General features: G+C 37.1%; 1 protein-coding gene across 1 annotated transcript in view; it reads right to left on the minus strand.

The window, feature by feature from the left end:
* Nucleotides 1-21,899, minus strand: part of HIBADH (3-hydroxyisobutyrate dehydrogenase) — a 108,891-nt gene that overhangs the window by 8,777 nt on the left and 78,215 nt on the right. Inside the window, exons 5-7 of the mRNA XM_010855399.1 lie at nt 8,698-8,831; nt 7,056-7,132; nt 46-202 (exon numbers count right to left, since the gene is read on the minus strand). Coding sequence (XP_010853701.1) covers nt 46-202; nt 7,056-7,132; nt 8,698-8,831 — 368 coding nt within the window. The remainder of the gene's footprint in view (nt 1-45; nt 203-7,055; nt 7,133-8,697; nt 8,832-21,899) is intronic.

Below are 21,899 nucleotides of genomic sequence, written 5' to 3' on the forward strand. Positions count from 1 at the left end.
GACACATTTCCCCACTCTCTTGGGTAGTCACTGCATTTCCCATACCTTCGCCATGAGTGTTGTTCCGAATCCGCCCTGATAGTTATTAGCCGAGGGAACTCCATCCATCACCCCAGGTACAGGATTATAAGTGTCACTTGACCAACATCGTCCTGAGCTCATATTTAGGATTTTAGCCAAGAGTTTTGGGTCAAGCCCTAACCTGTCAAAGGTCAAAGGAAAGAAGTGTTAAATGTCAAAGTGTACAAGTCACATGTGACTTATTTACGTCTGAGGGTGCTCCATCTTCTCTCCATTTATGATGTCTTGAAAAATCAAAGCAGATGGATGACTGAAGAATCCAATCTTAGATTATAGGGTGTTAAAAGCTAGTGAAGAAACACTTCTGAGCCAGGACATTCTACACTGAGAGAAAACCTGTGCTACCCTGCTTTTAAGAAACAATATATAATTGCATAAAAAGTATTGCTGGCTTATCATACACATAGGTTTTCTAGTCTTTTGAACATTATTGCATTTATGCATCACCTAAGAACCTTAAGCCAAGATGATCATCTAAAGTCTTTACTCGCAATTGATATATTTCAGAAAGAAATACTGACAGATAAGCTACGTACCATGGGAGTCTATGTATCATTTATGTGTATGTTTATTTTTTTAGCTTTTATGAGAATAAATGCAAGAGATGAGTCATGAGCAGTAAAATGAGCTTATGAGAAGTTATTATTATAAAAGAGGACATTTCTTGCTGTAAACTTTTCCTTATTTATTAAATCTTCATTAGCCCATCTTGCTTATGAAGCAAGTCTGCACAGAGCTGTGACATATGCTATCTATTCAGAGGCATGCATTATAGTTCTGGGTCAACTGCTGATAAGGTTACTGATCCTGATAAAACAAAGCCTGCCCAAGCGGAAACATCATTTGTTCTATCACTGAGCTGATGGCATAAACGGCTGTTCAAATGTGGACCCAGAAAAAAAAAAAGAATTAAAATGCTGTACTACTTTGATTTCAAGTATCTTAGCGCAGTCTGGGAAGCACAGTTTTGCTAAGTATCTTTTAATCAAGTTTCAAATAAAACTTTCTGCTTTTCCTTAAAATGAATCCGTTCCAGAATAAAAAAAGATTAAAAAGAGACATATAAATGTTAAATGAATTGTGTGTTTTGGTATGCTGCTTATTACCTGTGTGTTGAAAGATATCTGTTTATTTCCAGGGCGGAATATAACAACCAGGAAAACCTTTTTCCAAATGCTCAAGTGGGGTCAAGGGCTAATACCCGGGATGGGTAAGGACTGTTATGTAATCATACAACTGTTATGTAATCAGACTTTCAAGGAGCAACTGTGATTCAAGAAATACGATATGGCATGCCATCTAATTCACATAGTGGGCCATGTTATAATGAGCAGTTTTTACTAAAAGATTTTAACAGATAAAGATTCCATTGAAGTCAGCTGTTCAACTGTACTCTGCTGGAAAGTAACCTGACAATTTCATTCATTCTTTTATAAAGATCCAAGTTTGTTACATGTACAATTTGCTACTGATGCTTTCTTTCTCTTTTAAATAAAATCAGGCTATCAGGGTTCTATGGTAGCAGATGACCCAAACACAATGCACTTAGGGAATAACTATGAAAAATAAAGTCCCAAATGAACAATTAGTTAATTTGCTTAACTGCAAATATATTTTCTGAGCACAAATATTGTGTTCTAGGAGCAGGGGATATTTTTAAAGACCCCCGCCCCAAAGCACTGCTTTTTCCTTCCATTTGAAATGTAATTCAGGCTTCCTAATTTAAATTTTCTTTTAAAATGGCTCATCACATTCTGAGCAGCAGAGATACTCCCTGCTTACCAGCCTGGACTCAACAGTGCCTCACAATGCTCTTTATTGCTAAAGAAATTCATACTCTGTCTATAATACTCACCAAATGGGAGCACAGCTTATTATCTGTCGTAAAACCCTATATTCCATTTTGCTTGAATGTTCAAGGAAAAATACTGGCACTGATTTATGGAACTCTTTGGTGAACATGTTACTATTTAGAAGCACCCTGAGGGGCACACCAAAAAACAAGGTGACAGTTGTTACGTGCTCACTTTTCAAATCTGATGCTCCCCCACCATGCTGATACCCTTTAGGAGATGGCTGCTCCCTCTCCGCTCCTCCCCAAGGCATCCCCCCCACCCCCAACAGCAAAGTGTATCATTAAAAAGAGCAAGTTAGAAGTGTTTTGCATTTCATCTTTCTGAGGATTCTTTCACTGGCATATATATAACTGACAGCTAAAATTAGACATGATATTAAAATCAGTTACTGAAGTCCTCTGTCTTCCACTGTGCCCAAGGCTTGTAATGGTCTGCAACCAGCTAGAATACACAGTAATTGTCATTCAGGGAGTCTATCCTAGAACGTCATGCTTCACTGGAGAAGACTGAGTTTCCATTTGAAATCAACAAATTAATCCAAGACAGGTATCTGAAAGGGCAAGTTTAATAGGAAGCAGCTACTGGGCTCTCAACCATGATAAAATGTTATTGCTGTTTCCCTGTAAATTGGCTGGGAACATATGATACTTTCTGCATAAGAGCCCCATTGCTGTTCAGGAGATATACAGCTCAAGCCGTCAAAAGGATGACAGTCTGTCAGTCCCCATAATAACTTGCCACTGGATGTGGTTCGAGAGTATGCGCGTGCATGCATGTGGCTTTACAATTGCTGGAATGTTCTCTGATATAAACAGAGAATGAATTCATTGCTCTGACCGCATATATAATGCAACTCAAATAAACGTCACTGTGTCAAATCTACTCACCTTTAAAACACAAGAATTTTAAATGAACGTTTGAGAGAAGTAAAAATGATGCATAAACTGTAAGAAAAATTCAAGAGAAGCCAAGTGTTTGCCTTCACTGTAACCAAGGCTTTTAAAGAACAACAAAGTTTGCTCACTTTATAGTCTCTGTAAGTATCTATACTGTGTGGTTTATATAAGGACACAGCAAATGATGTCCCTAAACTGAGATGTGTGTATCACAGGAACCAATCTGGAAATGAAACATCCAAGACTAGGTCAATTTAAATCAATCATTCCCTTATTCACCAAAGTTTATGCCGACCTGCCAGCTAACAAGAGGCTGTGCCTGCCCTCCAAGACTGGGCCAGTTAGGACATCCAGATAGTAACATTTACCTAAGGCAAGGGGAAGAGCCTTGCCCACCTCCCTCCCTCTTTCCTCTTCATTCACCTGACAAATCTTCACTGAGTGCCTACTATGTGCCATGGATGAGCAGACAAAGCTCACAGAGCCTGCATTCTAGTTGGGAAGACAGGCAATAAACGAACAAACAAATAAATATATAAGGCTAGCCAGTGAGAAGCATTATGAATAAAAAAACGTTAATTGTACGTTAAGTACAATTCAAATACTAACCACCACCATCACGTCAATAACTGCCATGTATTAAGCACCTACTACATGTCAGGAACTGTTTTAAAAGATTGACATGGGTGAATTTATTTACTCCTCACAACAGATTACGGGGCTTCCCTGGTAGCTCATATGGTAAAGAACCTGCTTGCAGTGTGGGAGACATGGGTTCAATCCCTGGATTGGGAAGTCTCCTGGGGAAGGGAATGGCTACCTCCAGGATTCTAGCCTGGAAGACCCCATGGACAGAAGAGCCTGGAGGGCTACAGTCCATGGGTTACTTAGAGTTGGACACGACTCAGTGACTAACACTTTCACTTTTCACAATAGATCCTATTATTACTGTGGAGAGATACTATTATTTTTGTCATTTTATAGATGAGAAAAGTTTAAGTTGGTGGCAGAGCTGGGATGTGGTCATCAACAGGCACCCAGACTCACCACCCTGAGTCTCACTAGGTCATATGGGTAGTCACTTAATCAGCCATCAAATTTGGTCAAACTTTTATTATAAACCTTTGGCCATATGTTTTATCTATTAGGGTATACAACTGAGAGGTTTCAGTCATCACTTAAACAAAAAGGCAACACCATCTCAGGGCAGTAGCCAAGAAGCTAAAATTATGCTAGTGGGAAAGTCTTCATCTTGAACAGTCTTCCAGAAGTTTAACTGTTTTAAGCTTCTTTTGGTGGAAGGAGACAATATGGCTGTTGGTAGAGGGCCCTGGGCCCTGGTGGTAATGCAAATAACTTGTTACACCACCCATACTGGGGAAAAAAAAGAAAACCAAACAAAAACACAATTTCTGGTAGAAGAAAAATGAAAACAAAACAACAAAACTCACATTACCAACCTTATTCTTATGTGGTACATGGGAACAAAATCTCTCTAAGGCACATAAGGCATTTTTAGTACCTAAAACTATGCTCTGAGTCCTAAATAGAACCCAATTAGAAGGCAGAAAGGTCCAGTAAAAAAGAATCTCAAAATATGTTGTATACCAATGCTTTTTACACTTTATTTTTAATAGCATTTAAACTTTCACTGACATCCATAAACATTCATTGTAAAAGATCATATAGGGTCAATAAGAGTTTAAAACTATAAGGTTTTATTCTACTTAAAAAAGGGAAACGTCAGTGTTTCAGAAAAAAACACTGCCTTATGAGAATGAAATTAATCAGAAATGATCACTTCATAGGAACAAGTGACTCAATTTGTAAATGTTGACATTAATGCTCTAGAAAATTTTCACTTCAGAGTGAACAGAATATAAATGTGGCTGAACCACTTTGATGCTATAGTACTTTGTGGGAATTTACTACTTGGGAATTTATGCTTGCTGATGCCAATTTTCTCTTTCACCTTGCAAAGCTCAATAAATCGTGGTTGCTCTCTATACTCTGTTAGAGAACAATCCTGTCATTTTAAACCATGTCTGTAAACCATGGAGAAAAGACAATAGCCAAAGCAATCATTTTTAGGACTTTCAAACCACTGAGAATCTCTGTAAGATAAACTGATAAAATCCTAATGTTATGAAAATAAACAATTCATTAGTACAGTGTAGAGTACCACAAACTTACAGATTATTAATATTATAGCACATAAGTAAAAATAATGAATTCCTGCTTTGAATTCAGACATATATGTGTGTGTGTATATACATATGTAAATATTTCATTTATACACATACAGATCAATAATAGTAATATGCAGTTTTGGGAAAATTAAACATTGAAAGCTTAATATTTTCCAAATATTGTTTTTATCATAGTGAATCAAAGCCAACAATAAGAGAAAAGATTTATTACTTTTGCTCTTAATAGTTGTTTGAAATTTTATCACTTTTTTTCTCTTTGATAATAAACTAGTAGCCAAGGTATACATTTTATTCATTTGATTCAACTGATTTTCATACTACTCTTTATTAGCTGGCCTTTGGAGTTAGACTTCCATAAGCACTTACTGTACAAACATTTCATTTTAGAACGATCACCTAATAAGAGTTTTGCTAGGAAAAACATTTGAGGAATGCTATAAGATGCCTAATGAACATTCTGATCCAGTGATGCTTAAAGTAAGAGGCCAGAATATAAAATAAACTGGCAAAAATAGAGGGAAATTTTGGTATAGTGTAACCTAGGCTTCTACTTTTTTAATTATATACTCATTTATATCCAGAAAAACGAAAATAAAATTCTAAAGGTGAAAATGCATACTAACTTTAATCCTGTTGTCAATACCAATTAATTTTGTATGCAGTTTGGTTCCAGAAATTTACATTGTCTCCCTCCACAAAATTAGTCTAAAGAATGGACATGAAAACAAGTTACTAATAACTAGTTTTCCAATTATGATAAGTGACCCATAGCCTAAACTAGCTACATTTCAGACACAGCACTCTGAAAAGCTTCCTATATACTACTAGTTTTATTAAGACTTTGTACAGATATGCCTTACCATCTTACAGACATTCAATTTTAAAATGTAAATGGTACAGGATATTGATAAACCAATTAGCACTGATGCAAAGCAAATTCCTCTTTTATCTCAATTACAACATGACAACTTAATAGGTCAAGATAGTTTAACATCTGAGACAAGGGCAATTCAATAAAACAACAGCATCTTGATATGGTAATTAAGAGGAAATGTGAATCCATTACTGTGTTTTAAAAAATATCTCAAGTCCTTTGGCTCTTTTATTACTTTTATCAAAAGCTATGATATGAAACACTACTCTGATTTGTAATATATTTGGCAAGCAGTTCTGGCAAGTGTGAAGAAAACACTTGAATAAAAGCATCTTTCTCATTAAGCATTTTCTAAAATAAGAAATATATATTATATTCATGAAATACAAAACATCCAAAAAATTAATTAGGTGATTAATCATATTTAAAATTCCTAACCCAAAAGATTAAAGACTAAAATTAAGGCATTAACCTTAAGCATTCTAAAGGATGATCCCCATTGTAGGAAAAACTGAATTCCTAAATCAATTTCAGCAAAGTATGAATGCCATTTTATTTCAATGAAAAGATATATTTTTAATGTAAAGTAAGGATAATGTAAAACCCTAGGCAAGTTAAAATGAAGAGTTATGCTATGCAGTCTTATGAATGCCATCCAGTTTATCCTGAGAATAAATAACCAAGAGTCCTTTTAGTGTAGATACTAGGGACTGTATTTTAAATAAATACATAAAACCAGTCACATGGTAGCCTAACACTTGAATTCACTACACATTAAAACTGTATTTTATACAAATTTGTCCTACACTGCCAAAAATTGTTTAAATTTTATAGTAAAAGTGTTTCTTGCATTGTGACATAATAGAAGAAATGGAGCTCTCAATATAAAAAGGATAATGTAACTTCAAATATACAGCACAATACATTTTATGGCTTAGGGCAAAGAATATTCATGCTCTCCAGGGTCCTATTGGTTGTCCAATAAACAAAGTCTATTAAAGTTCAATAATGAAATACTTTCAAAATGTTTCTGGATCAACTCATTTATCTCTCATGAACATTTGTTTTCAACATCAGGAAATCAAATTGGAAAGCTCGTAAAAATTGTTAGTATATGAAAATGTACTATTCAACAAACCTGATTCCCAGATTCATAGCTTCAGCAGTTCCAATCATACTAATAGCTAACAGCAAGTTGTTGCAGATCTTCGCAGCCTGAAAACAAATTGAGTACATATTAAATATATTTATTTTCAAGCCGTAACTCACAGGAAGATTTCTTCACCCAATTCTACATGTTTCTAAAAGAGCGAGCATTCAACTGTTGATTCTCTCAAGCAGGAAAAGGCATTTGGTGCTGCAAACCTCCCTCCAAGCCTAACACAAGCTCCCAGAGCTGACGGGGGTGGGGGTGTCTCTTGCACCAGGGAAGAACCGTGAAGTGTAGGTGACCGAGTTACTCCCATGGGTGCAGGCACGACAGGGAATACTGACTGATGTGGCACAACTGTTCCTTCAGGAATGGGGCTGACATCCTAACTGGGGAAACAGTGGTAACACACTGAATGAAAAGGCAGGGAACAAGCAAACACAACTAAGTGGTAAATTGCATGGGAGAAGCTGTAGACAGACAGCAGGAGTTCAGAGACACCAGATCACTGAAGGCAGGAGCAGAAAGGAAGTGAAACCTGAAACCATCTCTCAGAAGGTCACGCAGGATTTAAATAGGTAAGACAGGGAAAGGAGGAGACCAGGAGAAAAAGTAAATATCTCATACACAAGAGAATGAGATATTCTTGAGAACAGTAAGGAAACGGATTCCTGGGCAGTGGTTTTAAGGAATGGGAAGAAGTAAGACTGGGTCAAGAGCTACAGAAGTTAGTATACAGCGTCCGAGTTTGACATGGTAGGAAACAGAGATCTACACAAAGTGTCAGAACTGGGAACTCTACAAGGACGCAAACATCTTGATTAGTTCTGGCTGTAATGTTGGCAGAGGGGTAAACCCAGTGTCCAGAGATCCACTAGGCCCTGTGAACAGTAAACAAGGCAAGACACAATGAAAGACCAGGTAATGTGTGGACTGAACTAGAGAGAAAACAGTGAGAGCCACTGAAGCTAGAATCAGAAACTGGAGACTGACTGGATAAGGGAATGGAGACAATAGATGTATCTAAGATCACAGTATAGTCCTGAATATGATTAAAAAAAAAAAAAAGGGGGGCGGCGACCAGTGACCAGGACAAAGCATGAAGAGGAGTGCGAGTGTTGGGTGGGAGGGGAACAACCTGTTTGATTTCAAGATTCAATGTGATCGTTCACCTTTATCTGACTAGAAAAGTAACATAACACATTTCTTAATGAAAAAAAAATTTTTTTTTTTAAGTTAAAGTGCATACATTACTTCTACCCAACAGTACTACGAATAGAGCTGTGGCAAGCAATTACAAAGTTAGAGGGTGGATAACAGCAAATAAGACAACATGAGCACTTCACACGGAAGCCATTTTAAGGATAATTTCAGTGGTCGCTGGGGCAAATATGTTAAAGTCTGAAATGAAGGAACTTTTGACATCTTTTTAAATTAATTGGCTGATCTCTGCTTACTTCCAGTAGGAATGATGGAAAACTAATTTATTCTAATTTAAGAAAATCTGAGCAAACAAAAAATCCATAGATTGAACAGAGTAAGGCAGAATCAGACTGTCGTCAGGAAAGAAATAATGAACATTAGCTGATTTTACATCATCAAATCAGTGTCAGTGATGTGAAAACGTTACCTGCCCTGTCCCAACAGCTCCACAATACACCACATTGGAGCCCATGCACCCCAGCAACTCTTGGGCAGCAGCAAATTCTTCTTCGACTCCTCCTACCATAAATGTGAGGTTCCCCGACCGAGCGGCTCCCACACCTGAATGGTTTGGGGGTAAACGGATAGAAGCAGAGGGATACATTTCTTCAAGTGTTTAAGTAGATTATAAAATCAGAGAAAATTCCAAACCAAATCAAAAACCTTGCCTCCAAATTGTATTTGTATCAGGCATAAATCTCTCTTGGAATATTTTAATTGTCAAGTATTAAGAAGGTTACTCATAAGCCAAAGGCAACACACAGATTCAGTCGAACTCAATTCATCTCAAGTTTTTTTGCAAGATCATGGAGTACCATGGGAATTTGAAATGTGAATTTTATTATTTCCATGCATCTTTTATTCTCCTGAAAAACCTATTCAGTAATAGTGTGTGAAAAAGATGACCTGTACCCCGACCAGTACCTGTGCCATGGGAACAGCCATGGGGTCAGCTGCCCAGGTTTGGATTTGGGGTCTCTGGCTCACTCACTCCCTCTCTACACACTATCTACAGATGAGACCGACAAAGAGAGGGACTTGTCTTTTTCTCCCATAAACAAGTAGGCATTTCAGATGGAAAGATTCTTTTTTAAGGTAAAGAAAACAATTGCTTAGTTAGACTGATTATTCTGATGTGCACTTTTTAGCTATTACTTGATTTTTCTTTTTCCTCCTGCTATACAAGCACGCATACCTTGAAGATTCTGTGGGTTCAGTTCCAGGTCACCCCCGTAATGTGAATATTGTAATCAGGTGAGAGTCACATGAATATTTAGATTTTTTAGTGCATATAAAGTTTATATTTACACTATTCTGTACTCTACTACATGGGCAATAGCTTTATGTCTATAAAAACAATGTATACACAATTTAAAAATTCTTTATTGTTAAAAATGCTAAGTATCACCTGACACGTCAAGGTTACCACAATGTTGGTTCTTTCTGTTAAATAAATATTTAATTTATTTATTATTGAAGTACAGCTGATTCACAATGTCTTGTTAATTTCTGCTGTAAAGTGACTCAGTGATACATACATATATTCTCTCTCATTACAGCTTATCACAGGATATTGAATATAGCTCCCTGTGCTATACGGTAGGACCTTGTTGTATACTCATTCTGTGTTTAATGGAGAAACCCAATATTTGTAAAGAGCAATATAACAAGGTATGCCTATACACCTTTTGGGCAGTTCATTCCTAGTGACATGATGGGAAGAAGAAATAAACTTTATCAACGGTTTGGCCACTCCTCAGCCTCTCAAAGGTCTGAAGTATGTTCACTAATGGAAATGACTGGAGAAGCAACTTCTACTTCAGCACAGAAAATATGGCCTAGACTTGTCTTAAAAAGGAAGTAGGGGGGAGCTTCACTCATCTATATTATTATTAACTATAAAATAAAACCAAGAGTATTATTTATTGCCTTTAGCATTAGAAAAAAATCTTAATTCGTAATTTTCAGGTTAGGTTTTGTTGTTCAAAATCAGGGAAGTATGTGAAAGAACTATATTAGTACAATTTTTGCCTTTACAACTTATTTATAGTATAGCTAGGAATAAAGAAACTGTAACTATTTGTGCTATGTATCAAACCTGGCTATTAGACTAGACAGCTGCAAGTAATGGCCTACTTTTAAATTTGATTTATTCAATGAAATACAGGTTTTATACATAAAAAGCCAAATGAGGAGATCTTTATTTCATTCTAATTGTGAACATTTCACGAACTGATAGCCTTTCTATTTTACAGTTCATGCTATTTTTAACTAATTATTAAAAGGAAGAGAAGTCAGCATTATGTTAGCCAAACAATCTTGGAAGAGGAAGTGCCCACATGCTATGAAAGTCTGAGATGCTTACATATGGTTAAATTACATTATTTCACAATATTTTCAGACACACTATGGAACTGATTATGTACAAAAACCCAATTAGAACAAATGCTTTTAATTAGCTTATCTGTGTCATTTGAACATTCTGATAATGGTGAAGTTTAAGTGACTGTCATTTTGTTAGTTTCTAATTTATTTCACCAAGATGGTGGATCATTAATGTTTTACAATCATTTTGCTCAATTTCTATGGCTATTTTAATTCCAACCACATAACCACCCTTACTCCAAATCCTGTTGATCTGACCAGGAGAAATTAAGCAGACGATTTAAGTCAAAGCTTATAAACAAACCCAGCACTATCCATCATAGGTCAACAGCTTTGTATCTAGATTACAGGCTGCTAAATAGCTTCAGAGAGTCATTTATTAAAGGAAAATTAATGCTGACAATGGTTCTCAGCTGGTTAATCTTTTGACAAGTGTACTTTCTCACTTGTTCAAACACATATTTCAAAAAGAAGAAATAAGTTACTTAAGAGAATACCACGAAAGAAAGAATAATTCATCTTTTAATTTGTAAGTCTGTGGTATTTCCACTCTTTCCTTCTCTCATTATGTGATGTGATTATTTCCGACTTCATCATAATCGATATTCCAACGTAAGGGTCTGACCAAACTGGGTAATTCTAAAGTTCTGGCATTCCCTGGGACCACATTCTAACTTTCCACATGTATTCCTTTAACCATATGTCACTACCAAGCATAGTCCTATTGCAATGACAAAATTAAGACCTGGTCCGTCTAGTCAAAGTTATGGTTTTTCCAGTAGTCATGTATGGATGTGAGAGTTGGACTACAAAGAAAGCTGAGCACCAAAGAATTGATGCTTCTGAACTGTGATGTCGGAGAAGACTCTTGACAGTCCCTTGGACTGCAAGGAGACCCAACTAGTCAATACTAAAGGAAATCAGTCCTAAATATTCGTTGGGAGGTTTGATGCTGAAGCTGAAACTCCAATACTTTAGCCACCTGATGTGAAGAACTGACTCACTGGAAAAGATGCTGATGCTGGGAAAGATTGAAGGCAGGAAGAGAAGGGGATGATAGGGGATGAGATGGTTGGATGGCATCACCAACTCAATGGACATGAGTTTCAGCAAGCTCTGGGAGTTGGTGATGGACAGGGAAGCCTGGCGTGTTGCAGTCTATGGGGTCACAAAGAGTCAGATATGACTGAGTGACTGAACTGAAGTTATCCCAAAATAAATGCAACCATTTCAAGTTTTGAAATAACATAGAGACAGCTGGAACTCTAAAGCTGTATAAGACAATGTCATGGATTTCAGAAGACATTGTATATATTTTTATGTCTATGAATAATAAACAATAACTTTATTACTCTGCCATGAGTTTTAAATCAGATCCACTCCCCAAAATAGGAAAATATGGAATATATAACTAGGCAGCTGCTAGACTATTGGGAGTATTTATTTAAACTTATATTTTAGTAATTGTATTATATATACAAAACCAAAATATGCCCTATGCTTAATTTTATTACAGCATTTATACACCTTATTAAAACCTTTGACTTTCTTACCTGATTCCTCCATGACACCATAAATCACTTACAAGGGGAGCATTTGGGTCATGCTTATGTCAGCACTCCATTATCTATCACATTCAACAGATAGTTGTTCAGTAAATTAATTCATGAGCATGGTACAAACAGTAAAGGATCTGGAGATGAAATACCTGGTTTGGGGATGTGCTGGTTATGTTGTTATTATAAACAAATTATAAACAAATTACTTCACTTCTCTGAGGTTCTGTGTATAAAAGAGGAAAACATTAATAGCTTTTTCAGAGTGGTTTTTTCTTCACCTATATAATATCTTGAGTCCTTTCCTATTTGGTTATCTAAGCTGTCTGCTGTAGTATAATTTTAGCCTCTCTGGCTAAATAGTGGCTGGCTTGAGCCAATTCTATAAATAATGGAACCAGGCTGGTTGAAGTTAAGAACTACTAAAGTAGTCCATAGCCAGTGTCATTAAGATTACAGTGAAAACCTCTTGTAAAATCTTTCAAAAGCAACACAATTTGGGAAAGTGACAAGAAAGCTTGCATTCGTTTGGTCTTATTCATTCAACAAAATTAACCTACTAAAAATCAAGCCCTGTGCTAAGCCCTAGGGTGACAGATGAATAACATGTGTTCCCGATCCTAAGAAGTTGTTATACACTTGTGAACTAGCCCCCTCTCTCCTTAACCATCACTAAACCTGGGTTGAGTCATCACCGTCTCTCACCTGAATTACTGCGACAGCCAGGTCCTACCTGATTTCTCTTCAGCTCTTGCCCCTAAAGCCTATTCTCCATACAACAGTCAGAGGGATCCTTTTTAAAATATAGCTGACCCTTGAATAATACAGAGATGGCGAGCACTGACCCCCACCCAAATGCACTTGAAAATCTGAGTCTAATTTATGGCCAGCCCTCTGCATCCAAAGAGTTAACCAATCATGGGTCATATAGTACAGAAATACTTATTACTGAAAAAAATCTGCACGTAAGTAGATCCCCTGTTGTTCAAGGGTCAACTGTATAAATCTAGTTCATGGTTCCTCCCTCCTCTGCAACCTTCAAAGTGGCCCATCATTCTCAATATAAAATCCAAAGTCCTACAAAGCGGTACATGGTGTGGTCCCCGGCTACCTCTCCTAGCTCATTTCATACCATTCTCTTCAGCACTCACTGCTTTCCAGCCATGTGGCCTCCCTGTTGCTCCCGAACCAGGTCAAGTAAGTTCCCTTCTCAAAGCCTTGGACTTGCTAGTCCTTCTTCCTGGAATGTTCTTTTCCTAGGTATTTAATACTTGTTTCCTTTATTTCATTCAGGTTTTTTCTCAAAATTCACCTCTTTAGAGAGGCCTTCCCTATCTCCGTAACATAATCATCTAAAATGGCAGCCAGCCACTCTCTATCCCCTTTTCCAGATTTAGTTTTATTCACAGCACTGATTACCATCTGCTTATGTTAACACCTCTATTTATTTGTTTCTGATCTGAATTCCCCACATTAAAATTAGCTCCAGGAGAGCAGCAACTCTGGCTTATTCACCCTGTATACACAGTGTCCAGTCCATAAGAGATGCTTAGTAAATACAGTATGTGTTCCAGAAAGAGAAAGGGGCAAAGGGAGAGCCAGGAAGTGAGTGACTACAGTACATGCAGGAGCTGTTCCCATAGACGCACAAAGCATTTGTCATTCTAGAAAGTTTCTCACATGTAAAGTGAGATGATTAGACAAGATTATCACTGAGTTACTTTTAAGCTTTTGAAATTCTGTAATTTTGGATTCTCAAGTTCATACATATACACTTTCCCACACCCATCATATTAACACACAAAACTGAAGCAGGTTTCATTTTATGCAAATAATATATAAAAAGTTTCAGATTAGAGAAAAGAGTTAAAAAATGAATTTTTTCATGTAACGACAGTAATTAAATCTGACAAGCCGAAAGACTTGTAGTTGCCTTTGATGGTTTATCTAACGCTTTCCTGTGATGATGTCGTCTGTGTTTCTCTCCTATGACCCTAGATCAGAAAAACTGAATGCACTGGTACAGACAAATGAAAAGGCAAACGCCCAAACCATTCAAAATGGGTGGCTGACCAGCCTGCTTGTAAAGTGATAGATATCTATCACTTCTCTTGGTAGCAGTTTGATTTCAATCAACCTTACAGTGGAGAAGCACTTTAATCCAAGACCCTAAATCACCCCTCCCCTTTATAAGAAAGGTATCACAGGGAGCCTCCGTTATCTAAACTACCTTCCTTCTTTCCTTCCTTCCACTCCTACTTATAGCTGACATAAAAAAATGTGACCATCCGAAATCCATTCCTCAGTAGTTCTCAACCAAGAATGGCAAAGAAACAGTCCTTGCACCCAAGGAGTTTGACAGCTAGTGTTTGTGGCACTGTGTGGGTGCATGTGGATGGAGACAGGAAAAGAGGTAAGACAAATGCAAATATAAATAATAAAAGACTGTTAGATGCAAGCTACAGGAGAGGTAGACACACAATTGCAAGAAGTTCAAAGAAGAAAACATCAGCAGGAAATATCTATCAGTCCTTCTAACAGCTTGATAGACCTTGGTGCTAGGTACAAAGATTCAAGGAGTAAGCATATTTTCTAAATGAAAAATTGGGAACTCTTTTTTGGTATCAGGAGAATATCTGAAATACAACTGTTCTAGAAAGTCCAAAATGTAAGGTCATGATAGGTATAAAACATAGTCTTTGCTCTCAAAAAGTCTAACAAATAATTAGGAAAAAGAGACACATTCAGAAGTGAATGCCAAAAGGTAGCATCACATACAACGTGTCAGATGGATGAAGACAATCACCACCAAATACCAACTCCCACTTTCCTTCTATTTTTCAACCTCTATCATCAAAACAATACTGATTTTCAGAGAAAGAGTGAAAATCAAATAAGAAATTGATCTCAGATAGTAACGGTCTTGCTGTCAACTGTGGGTAGGCTTATGAAAAGTTTGATAAGAATACAAGTATTCTGAACCCATTTGTAAATTGTGTTCAGAGCAGTTTCAAGTAACTTGAGCATGTAATTTTGTTTGTTTTATATACAGTGAGTTCTGCCTGTTATCTAAATGCACATAATACCCTACCTCTCTTCACAACACATTTGAGCTTGCTTAGTAGAACAAAACAATCAGAAAACTGAAAATGAGAATTAAGAACAAATACCAAAATGAAACCATAAGATTTCACAATGAATTTCAAACACAGATATCAGGTTTTGTTTTATTTTGTTTTGTTTTTGGGCAAATCCTATTTGGGAGAGGAATAAAGCAGTCCCAAGGAAAATATAACTTTTCCTTGAACTAAGTTACATGCTTAAAATATTATCATTTGGAACTTTATGCAGGAGACAGTAAATAAAGTAATGGACAGTGTTCTTCATATTTTTACAAAATAGTGTAGTGATAATTTTTTTCAAGGTAAACTGAGCTAAAATTCAGTTCCTTCTTTATATCCTTTTCTGGCTAACCTTAGTCTTGTACCTGTCATATAAGTCAATATTAATAACCTTATTCTAATATTTATGTTTATCCTAATCTTTGGCATTTTTTTTTTGACAGAAGAACCAAAACGGGCTTAAGTCTCAAGTCATGCATCAACATGAATATAACCAGTAGCTAGAGACATTAATAACTGTTTCTTACTATTTCTGTATAGTCTCACAGTTTCTTTTTCCATTAAGGAAAAGCTATTTTTTTCTGAAGTACTTAAATGTTTGTTTCTGCAAAAAAGAGAACTTCATAATTCACTGTATCTTCCCCCTCTTCTTTAGTTACAGGAAGCAATAACTTTCTATTTCTCTTCTTTCTCCGTAACTGGTTTCTGAATTTTTTTCTTTTTAATGAACTCTTAACTTCTCTGGTTTCCTCACCTAGCCCTGCAACAAAATGCACTATGCAATGCATACTGGAAACCCTTTTCAGTGGCTGTCATTGTGCAATGGCTTTTCATGCATCCATGCCTCTTCTGGGCATTCCTTCTTAAGAAATCTCCTTCTCTTTCTTCTTTGCCTAACTCCTGCTTATCTTTCTAGACTCAAGGGACTTCTTTGATGGTCCACTGGCGAAGACTCTGCACTCCCAATGCAGGGGACCTGGGTTCGATCCCTTGTCAGGGAACGCATGCTGTAACTAAGATCCGGTGCAGCCAAATAAATAAATAATAAATGAAATAAATATTTAAACAAAGATTCATCTCAGGTTAACTCTGAGAAGCAGTGAATGACCATGACCCCCTTTTTCTATTATTGTGACATTCCTAGTGATATCTCTGATAAAGCACTGATACTAATCAATGATTTTTCTGGGGTCTTGATAAGATTATTATGGGCATAATATCATGTTTGAATCTTAGCATCCAGCATGTGTCTGATAAATGATCCCTGGCTTTTTAGGAGGTAAGCAGAGAAGAAATCAATGATTAACAAAATGATCAAGAATACTAAGACAATGTTTTCTAACTTATTAAATAACACAATGTTTTTACTTTGGAATAGCATGATTCTCCACATGTGATAATGGCATTCTCACTTATTGCTGAATAAATATGCATGCACATAAGTACACATGTATGGAGATACTATCATGAAGACTTGAAAAATGAACATGTGATCTGGGTTAAGTGACCTGGAGTGAGGGTCACACCACTTGGACCACTTACAACACCTTTCAATCTTGGTTGCTTCATCTGAAAATGGTGATATAAAAACACTTGCCATACTTAAATTTGAAACTCAAAAGAAAGAGTACATTGGAAAGATACTGAACACAGTTTCTATGCTGGTGTTACAAAAAATTCAAATATAACAAAAAGTAAATCTACTCAATCTGAACATGTTAAAGTCTTTGGTCTAACAGCAGCAAAGAACTGAAATATGGAATTTAGCCTTAATGAGAAGCTGAACAAGAGTTCAGCTCATAATAAAAAAACTATTATGCAAGCATAGACAACTTAGAATAACCATTTATAAGTCACAAATAAGGAGGTCATTTTCAATACAATGGCTATTAGAAAGAAATCTTCAAAAACCAGAGAAGGGAGAGATGGCAATCTAAAGAGTACAATCGAGTTAGATTTGTCTTCAATACTGTAAAATCCTGCCACCAAAGCATTCTCATTGATATATAGCAAAATGTAGTAAATCACTTAATTTACTCAAAAGAACTTAAATGTTTTAACCAGTCTGCCATCAGAAGAGATCAAGAAGAGGGCCAATGGGACTCGGGCTGCAATGTGAGCCGTCTTTAAAATGCAATTGTTCTAATCATTTTCTACAGATGCAGCCTCACAAGGGGCTGCTGTCACAGGGACCATTTACGACTTGTTATGGTGTCTCTATTGTTTACCAGCGACATTCGCTGAAAAAGGCGACAGCTGGGACAGAAAGCTGCTACTCAACGAACAATATAATCCCGTGAAAGTAATCAACAAATTTAAGGGTGTTAATTAACTTTACACTTTATCATGTTCAATTAGTTGTCCTTTCTAGAAAAGATTGCCGTGCACAATCAGTTTAGAGCGTGCCATGTTTGATTTGTAAGTGATCACTGTTTCTGTTTCAGAGCCCATGTCAGATGTCCTCTTGGGTTTTGGTGACACAGATGAATGGCTCTGCACATGTTAGGGGGTGATCTGGTTTAACATAAGCCAGCATAACATAACCCCTTGTTAACACTATTTCTGGCATTATCCAAGCTGGAAACAGAAAAGCAGAAACATTCACTGCACTATTCTGGAGTTGGATAAATGAAGTTTAGTTCTTCCTGCAATAAACACAGACACAAATACATGGAGAAATAAGCAATTTTTCATCATTATTTTTCAAAATAAGACTTGTCTTTCAGGGGCATGTTTGGGATCATTTCCTCCCAGCAAGATCTTGAAGCTCTGCTGCATTATGCACAAAGCACCAGTGTCTCCTCAGCCTTTACATAATGCAGACAGCCTTCTCCATGGCAGGTGAACAAATGCTAGGATGTGTTGTTAAGTACTAGCTGGTATTAAATTCTAGACTGTGACTTTCAAATCCAGACGCCCTGTTTTATGTGTGGGAAATCTTCAAGGGACTATATCAATCTATGAACACAATGTGTTTCTCTCTTACCTTTAATGCACCTGTTCTGACATGCTAATAGTACAAGGAAAAGTTCATGATACAGTGACAATATATTCAGTATCATATTTTAATGTAACTCACTGCAGTTCCTCTGAACTGATAAATGGAGCTTTGTATCAAAATATTTCATAAGTCACTGAATCAGTGAACAAAACCTGAAACAGGCTTGGCAGGAGGTGTCCATCGATAAGAAAACAAAAGCAAGGGACATGTTTCTCTTAAAAAAACAAGTAAAAACCATTTACGTAGGATTTTGAAACATCTTCATAAAGCTGCACCTTGCTCTTTCAGACTCTTTCCTATATAATACAAATTAAACACATACAAATAAACTACAGCTGGTTAGCTAGTTATAGACATACAAGGACAAAGCTGAACTTCTTCAAAACAGAAAAGTTGTTAACTCTGAAAGCTAATAATGTCCTAAGTTAAATATTAAAGAAGGAAATTATAGGCTGTATCTGAAACAGCTGAAACCACAATACATGGCAGCAGAAAACATTAGTTTTCTGCAGAAGATCTGCAGGGAGAAGGGAAGCGGTCGATAGATCCTTAAATTGGAAGCAATAGCCGTTCTTCTATCCCAAGTTGGCAGCTGCTACATTTGCAGACCTGGTTCATTATTTACCCATAATGACCATCAAGCTGCAGTCAAAGTCAGATCACAACAACTGTCAGCAGCTCTTTTAATTAGCCTTGTTTGAATTCAGATAAATATCACAATAGACCTGCTTATGCTGAAAGAGCAACAGAACGTCCCGCATGGAACTGGGCTGGTTTCAGGACCAACGCAGTACAGAAGCCGTCACACAGAGTGGGGATTTTTATAGGGTGGGGGTAAATCAGAGAATGAAATGGTTTGCTTTTATTTTGAAAATCACTTTAAAAACCAGTTCTCTGAAAGTCACCCCAGATCAAGATGGTGCATAATGTTGGATTTGCTATGAAACTCTAGGCTCCTAAAAGCTACATATCTGGAGCCCAAGGAGAGCCCAAGGAGAAAGTTAATGATGTCTTCAGAGATTGTGATTTTCAAAACTCCATCTTACAGATAACGTGTCTTTCAGCTTTAAAAAAAAAAAAAAAAAAACACTTTTAAAAGCCAAATAAAAAATCTTGTATTAAACAGCTTGTAGCTTTTGTCCTTCTGTTTGCTTTCTTTAGAAGTAGCATAATTTGCAACAGTTTTCTGTGATAGGAGTCAGATTCTTCCCTATACATTTTCTACACATTCCTTGCATTCAGCATTAACAATCACAAAGTATAGCAAGGCTAACACGCCAAATTCTGAGTGATCCAATCACTGCCGTATTTCACAAACCTCTGAGGTTCCCTTTTCCTCCAGTTTGCTTGAGAAGTAACACAAGCATGTTCACCCACCTTCTATTTTAGAGAACTGATCGTTCACCTGAGTTCTAACTTTGGGGAAAGGTAAAAGAAGTGACGACCAACAGAGAAGGGAGAGTACAGAATAAGGAGGAAAAAGCTAAGGGCCAGGTGATAACCTGGCAGCAAATCAGAGCCAACTCAGGATAGAAACTAAAGATTAAGAGAAAGCCATGCTAATAAGTTACCCTCAGCTAACTGGGAATTACGGTCTCCAGGACCCACTGGGAACTCCTTGAGACCCTGGCCTCTGGAACTGCGGGGCAGGCACAGTTGAAGAGGTGGCGCTTGCGAGTGTGCGCCAGTCTCAGTCCATTGTCGTGCTTTCCAGCCCTTTGGTTTTTCAGTACCCTTTTGCACCATTTCGATGTTGCATAGCATCATAGTAAGAAAGGGTAATTATCGTATCTGCATGATGATCAAGAACATACTCCTGTTTACACAGGGTTTAGATCCCATTTACCATTTCCTTATTGAGTAGAAAAACAATACTATAGGAAGTAATAAAAATTATTATATTTGTGGTCAAGTACTAAAACCTGCAGAAGAAAACTTTTACTGAATACTGTGAGACCAAATATGTCGTCAAGGCAACTAGTGAATGTTGACCATGTAAGCGGTATAAGAATTCTTCGCCTGGTTTCATGAGAATGAAACATGGCAGGAAGGAATGCTTCTTGCCCTACCTCTTTTTTTTTCCCTGAAAGTAAAGAATAAGCCATATACATCATCCTATCATAGATGACAGCCTTCTCCCTCCTCACCCCTTAATACAAACTACCTCCTGACGACATTCACAGCCAGCCACTTTATTTTGTTCAGGATGCTGAGTACGAAGTCAACTTGTCAGTCCCAGGTCTAGCTCAGTGTATTTGAATTAGAATTTATTCTGTAAGAATACCAAAGAAAACCTCACATCCAGTTGGATGGCTACTCTAAGACAAAACAGAACTATAACAAGCAATGATCAGAATGTGAGAAATTAGAACCCCTGAACACTGTTGGTGGAAATAAGAATCGGTGCAGACGTGCAATGGAGTATGGTTCAGCTTAAAAAAGGAAAGAAATTCTAACACATGCTACAACATGAATGAAAGTTTAGGTCATTGCATTAAGTGAAATAAGCCAGTCCCCAAAACACAAATGCTGTATGAGGTACCGAGAGCAGTCAAATTCACACTGACAGGAAGGAGATGGGCTTCTGAGGGAAAGAGGGAAATAGGCAGTTGCTGTTTAATGGGTGTGGAGCTTCAGTTTTGCAAGATGAAGAGTTCTGGAGATCAATGATCATGATGGTTGCAGATACTACTGAAATTTACACAGACTTGGTTAAGATGGTAAATTTTATGTAATATGCATTTACAACAATTAAAATTATACTAAATAAGTAAATTCAGTTCAGTTCAGTCACTCAGTTGTGTCCGACTCTTTGTGACCCCATGAATCGCAGCACACCAGGCCTCCCTGTCCATCACCAACTCCCAGAGTTCACTCAGACTCACGTCCATCAAGTCAGTATATTAATTAAAATTAAAAGCAAAGAAAAATAATTTTTAACTGGTGGTATTCTGATGCTCTTTTGTTGATTGTGAGGGCTACTCCATTTCTTCTAAGGGGTTCTTGCCCACAGTAGTAGATATAATGGTCATCAGAATTAAATTTGCCCATTCCCATCCATTTTATTTCACTGATTCCTAAAATGTTGTTGTTCACTCTTGCCATCTCCTGCTTGACCACGTCCAATTTACCTTGATTCATGGACCCAACCTTCCAGGTTCCTATGCGATATTGTTCTTTACAGCACTGGACATTACTTTCACCATTAGTCACATTCACAACTGAACATCATTTCTGCTTTGGCCCAGCCTCTTCATTCTTTTTGGAGCTATTTCTCTGCTCTTCCCCAGTACCATACTGGACGTGACAAACCTAGACAGTGTACTAAAAAGCAGAGACATCACTTTGCTGACAAAGGTTCATATAGTCAAAGCTATGGTTTTTCCAGTAGTCATGTATGGTTGTGAGAGTTGGACCATCAAGAAGGTTGAGTGCCGAAGAACTGATGCTTTCAAATTATGGTGCTGGAGGAGATTCTTGAGAGTCCCTTAGACTGCAAGGAGATCAGACCAGTCAATCCTAAAGGAAATCAACCCTGAATATTCATTGGAAGGACTGATGCTGA

Source organism: Bison bison, unplaced genomic scaffold, assembly GCF_000754665.1.
Source record: "Bison bison bison isolate TAMUID 2011002044 unplaced genomic scaffold, Bison_UMD1.0 scf7180017864364, whole genome shotgun sequence".
Lineage (NCBI taxonomy): Eukaryota > Metazoa > Chordata > Mammalia > Artiodactyla > Bovidae > Bison > Bison bison.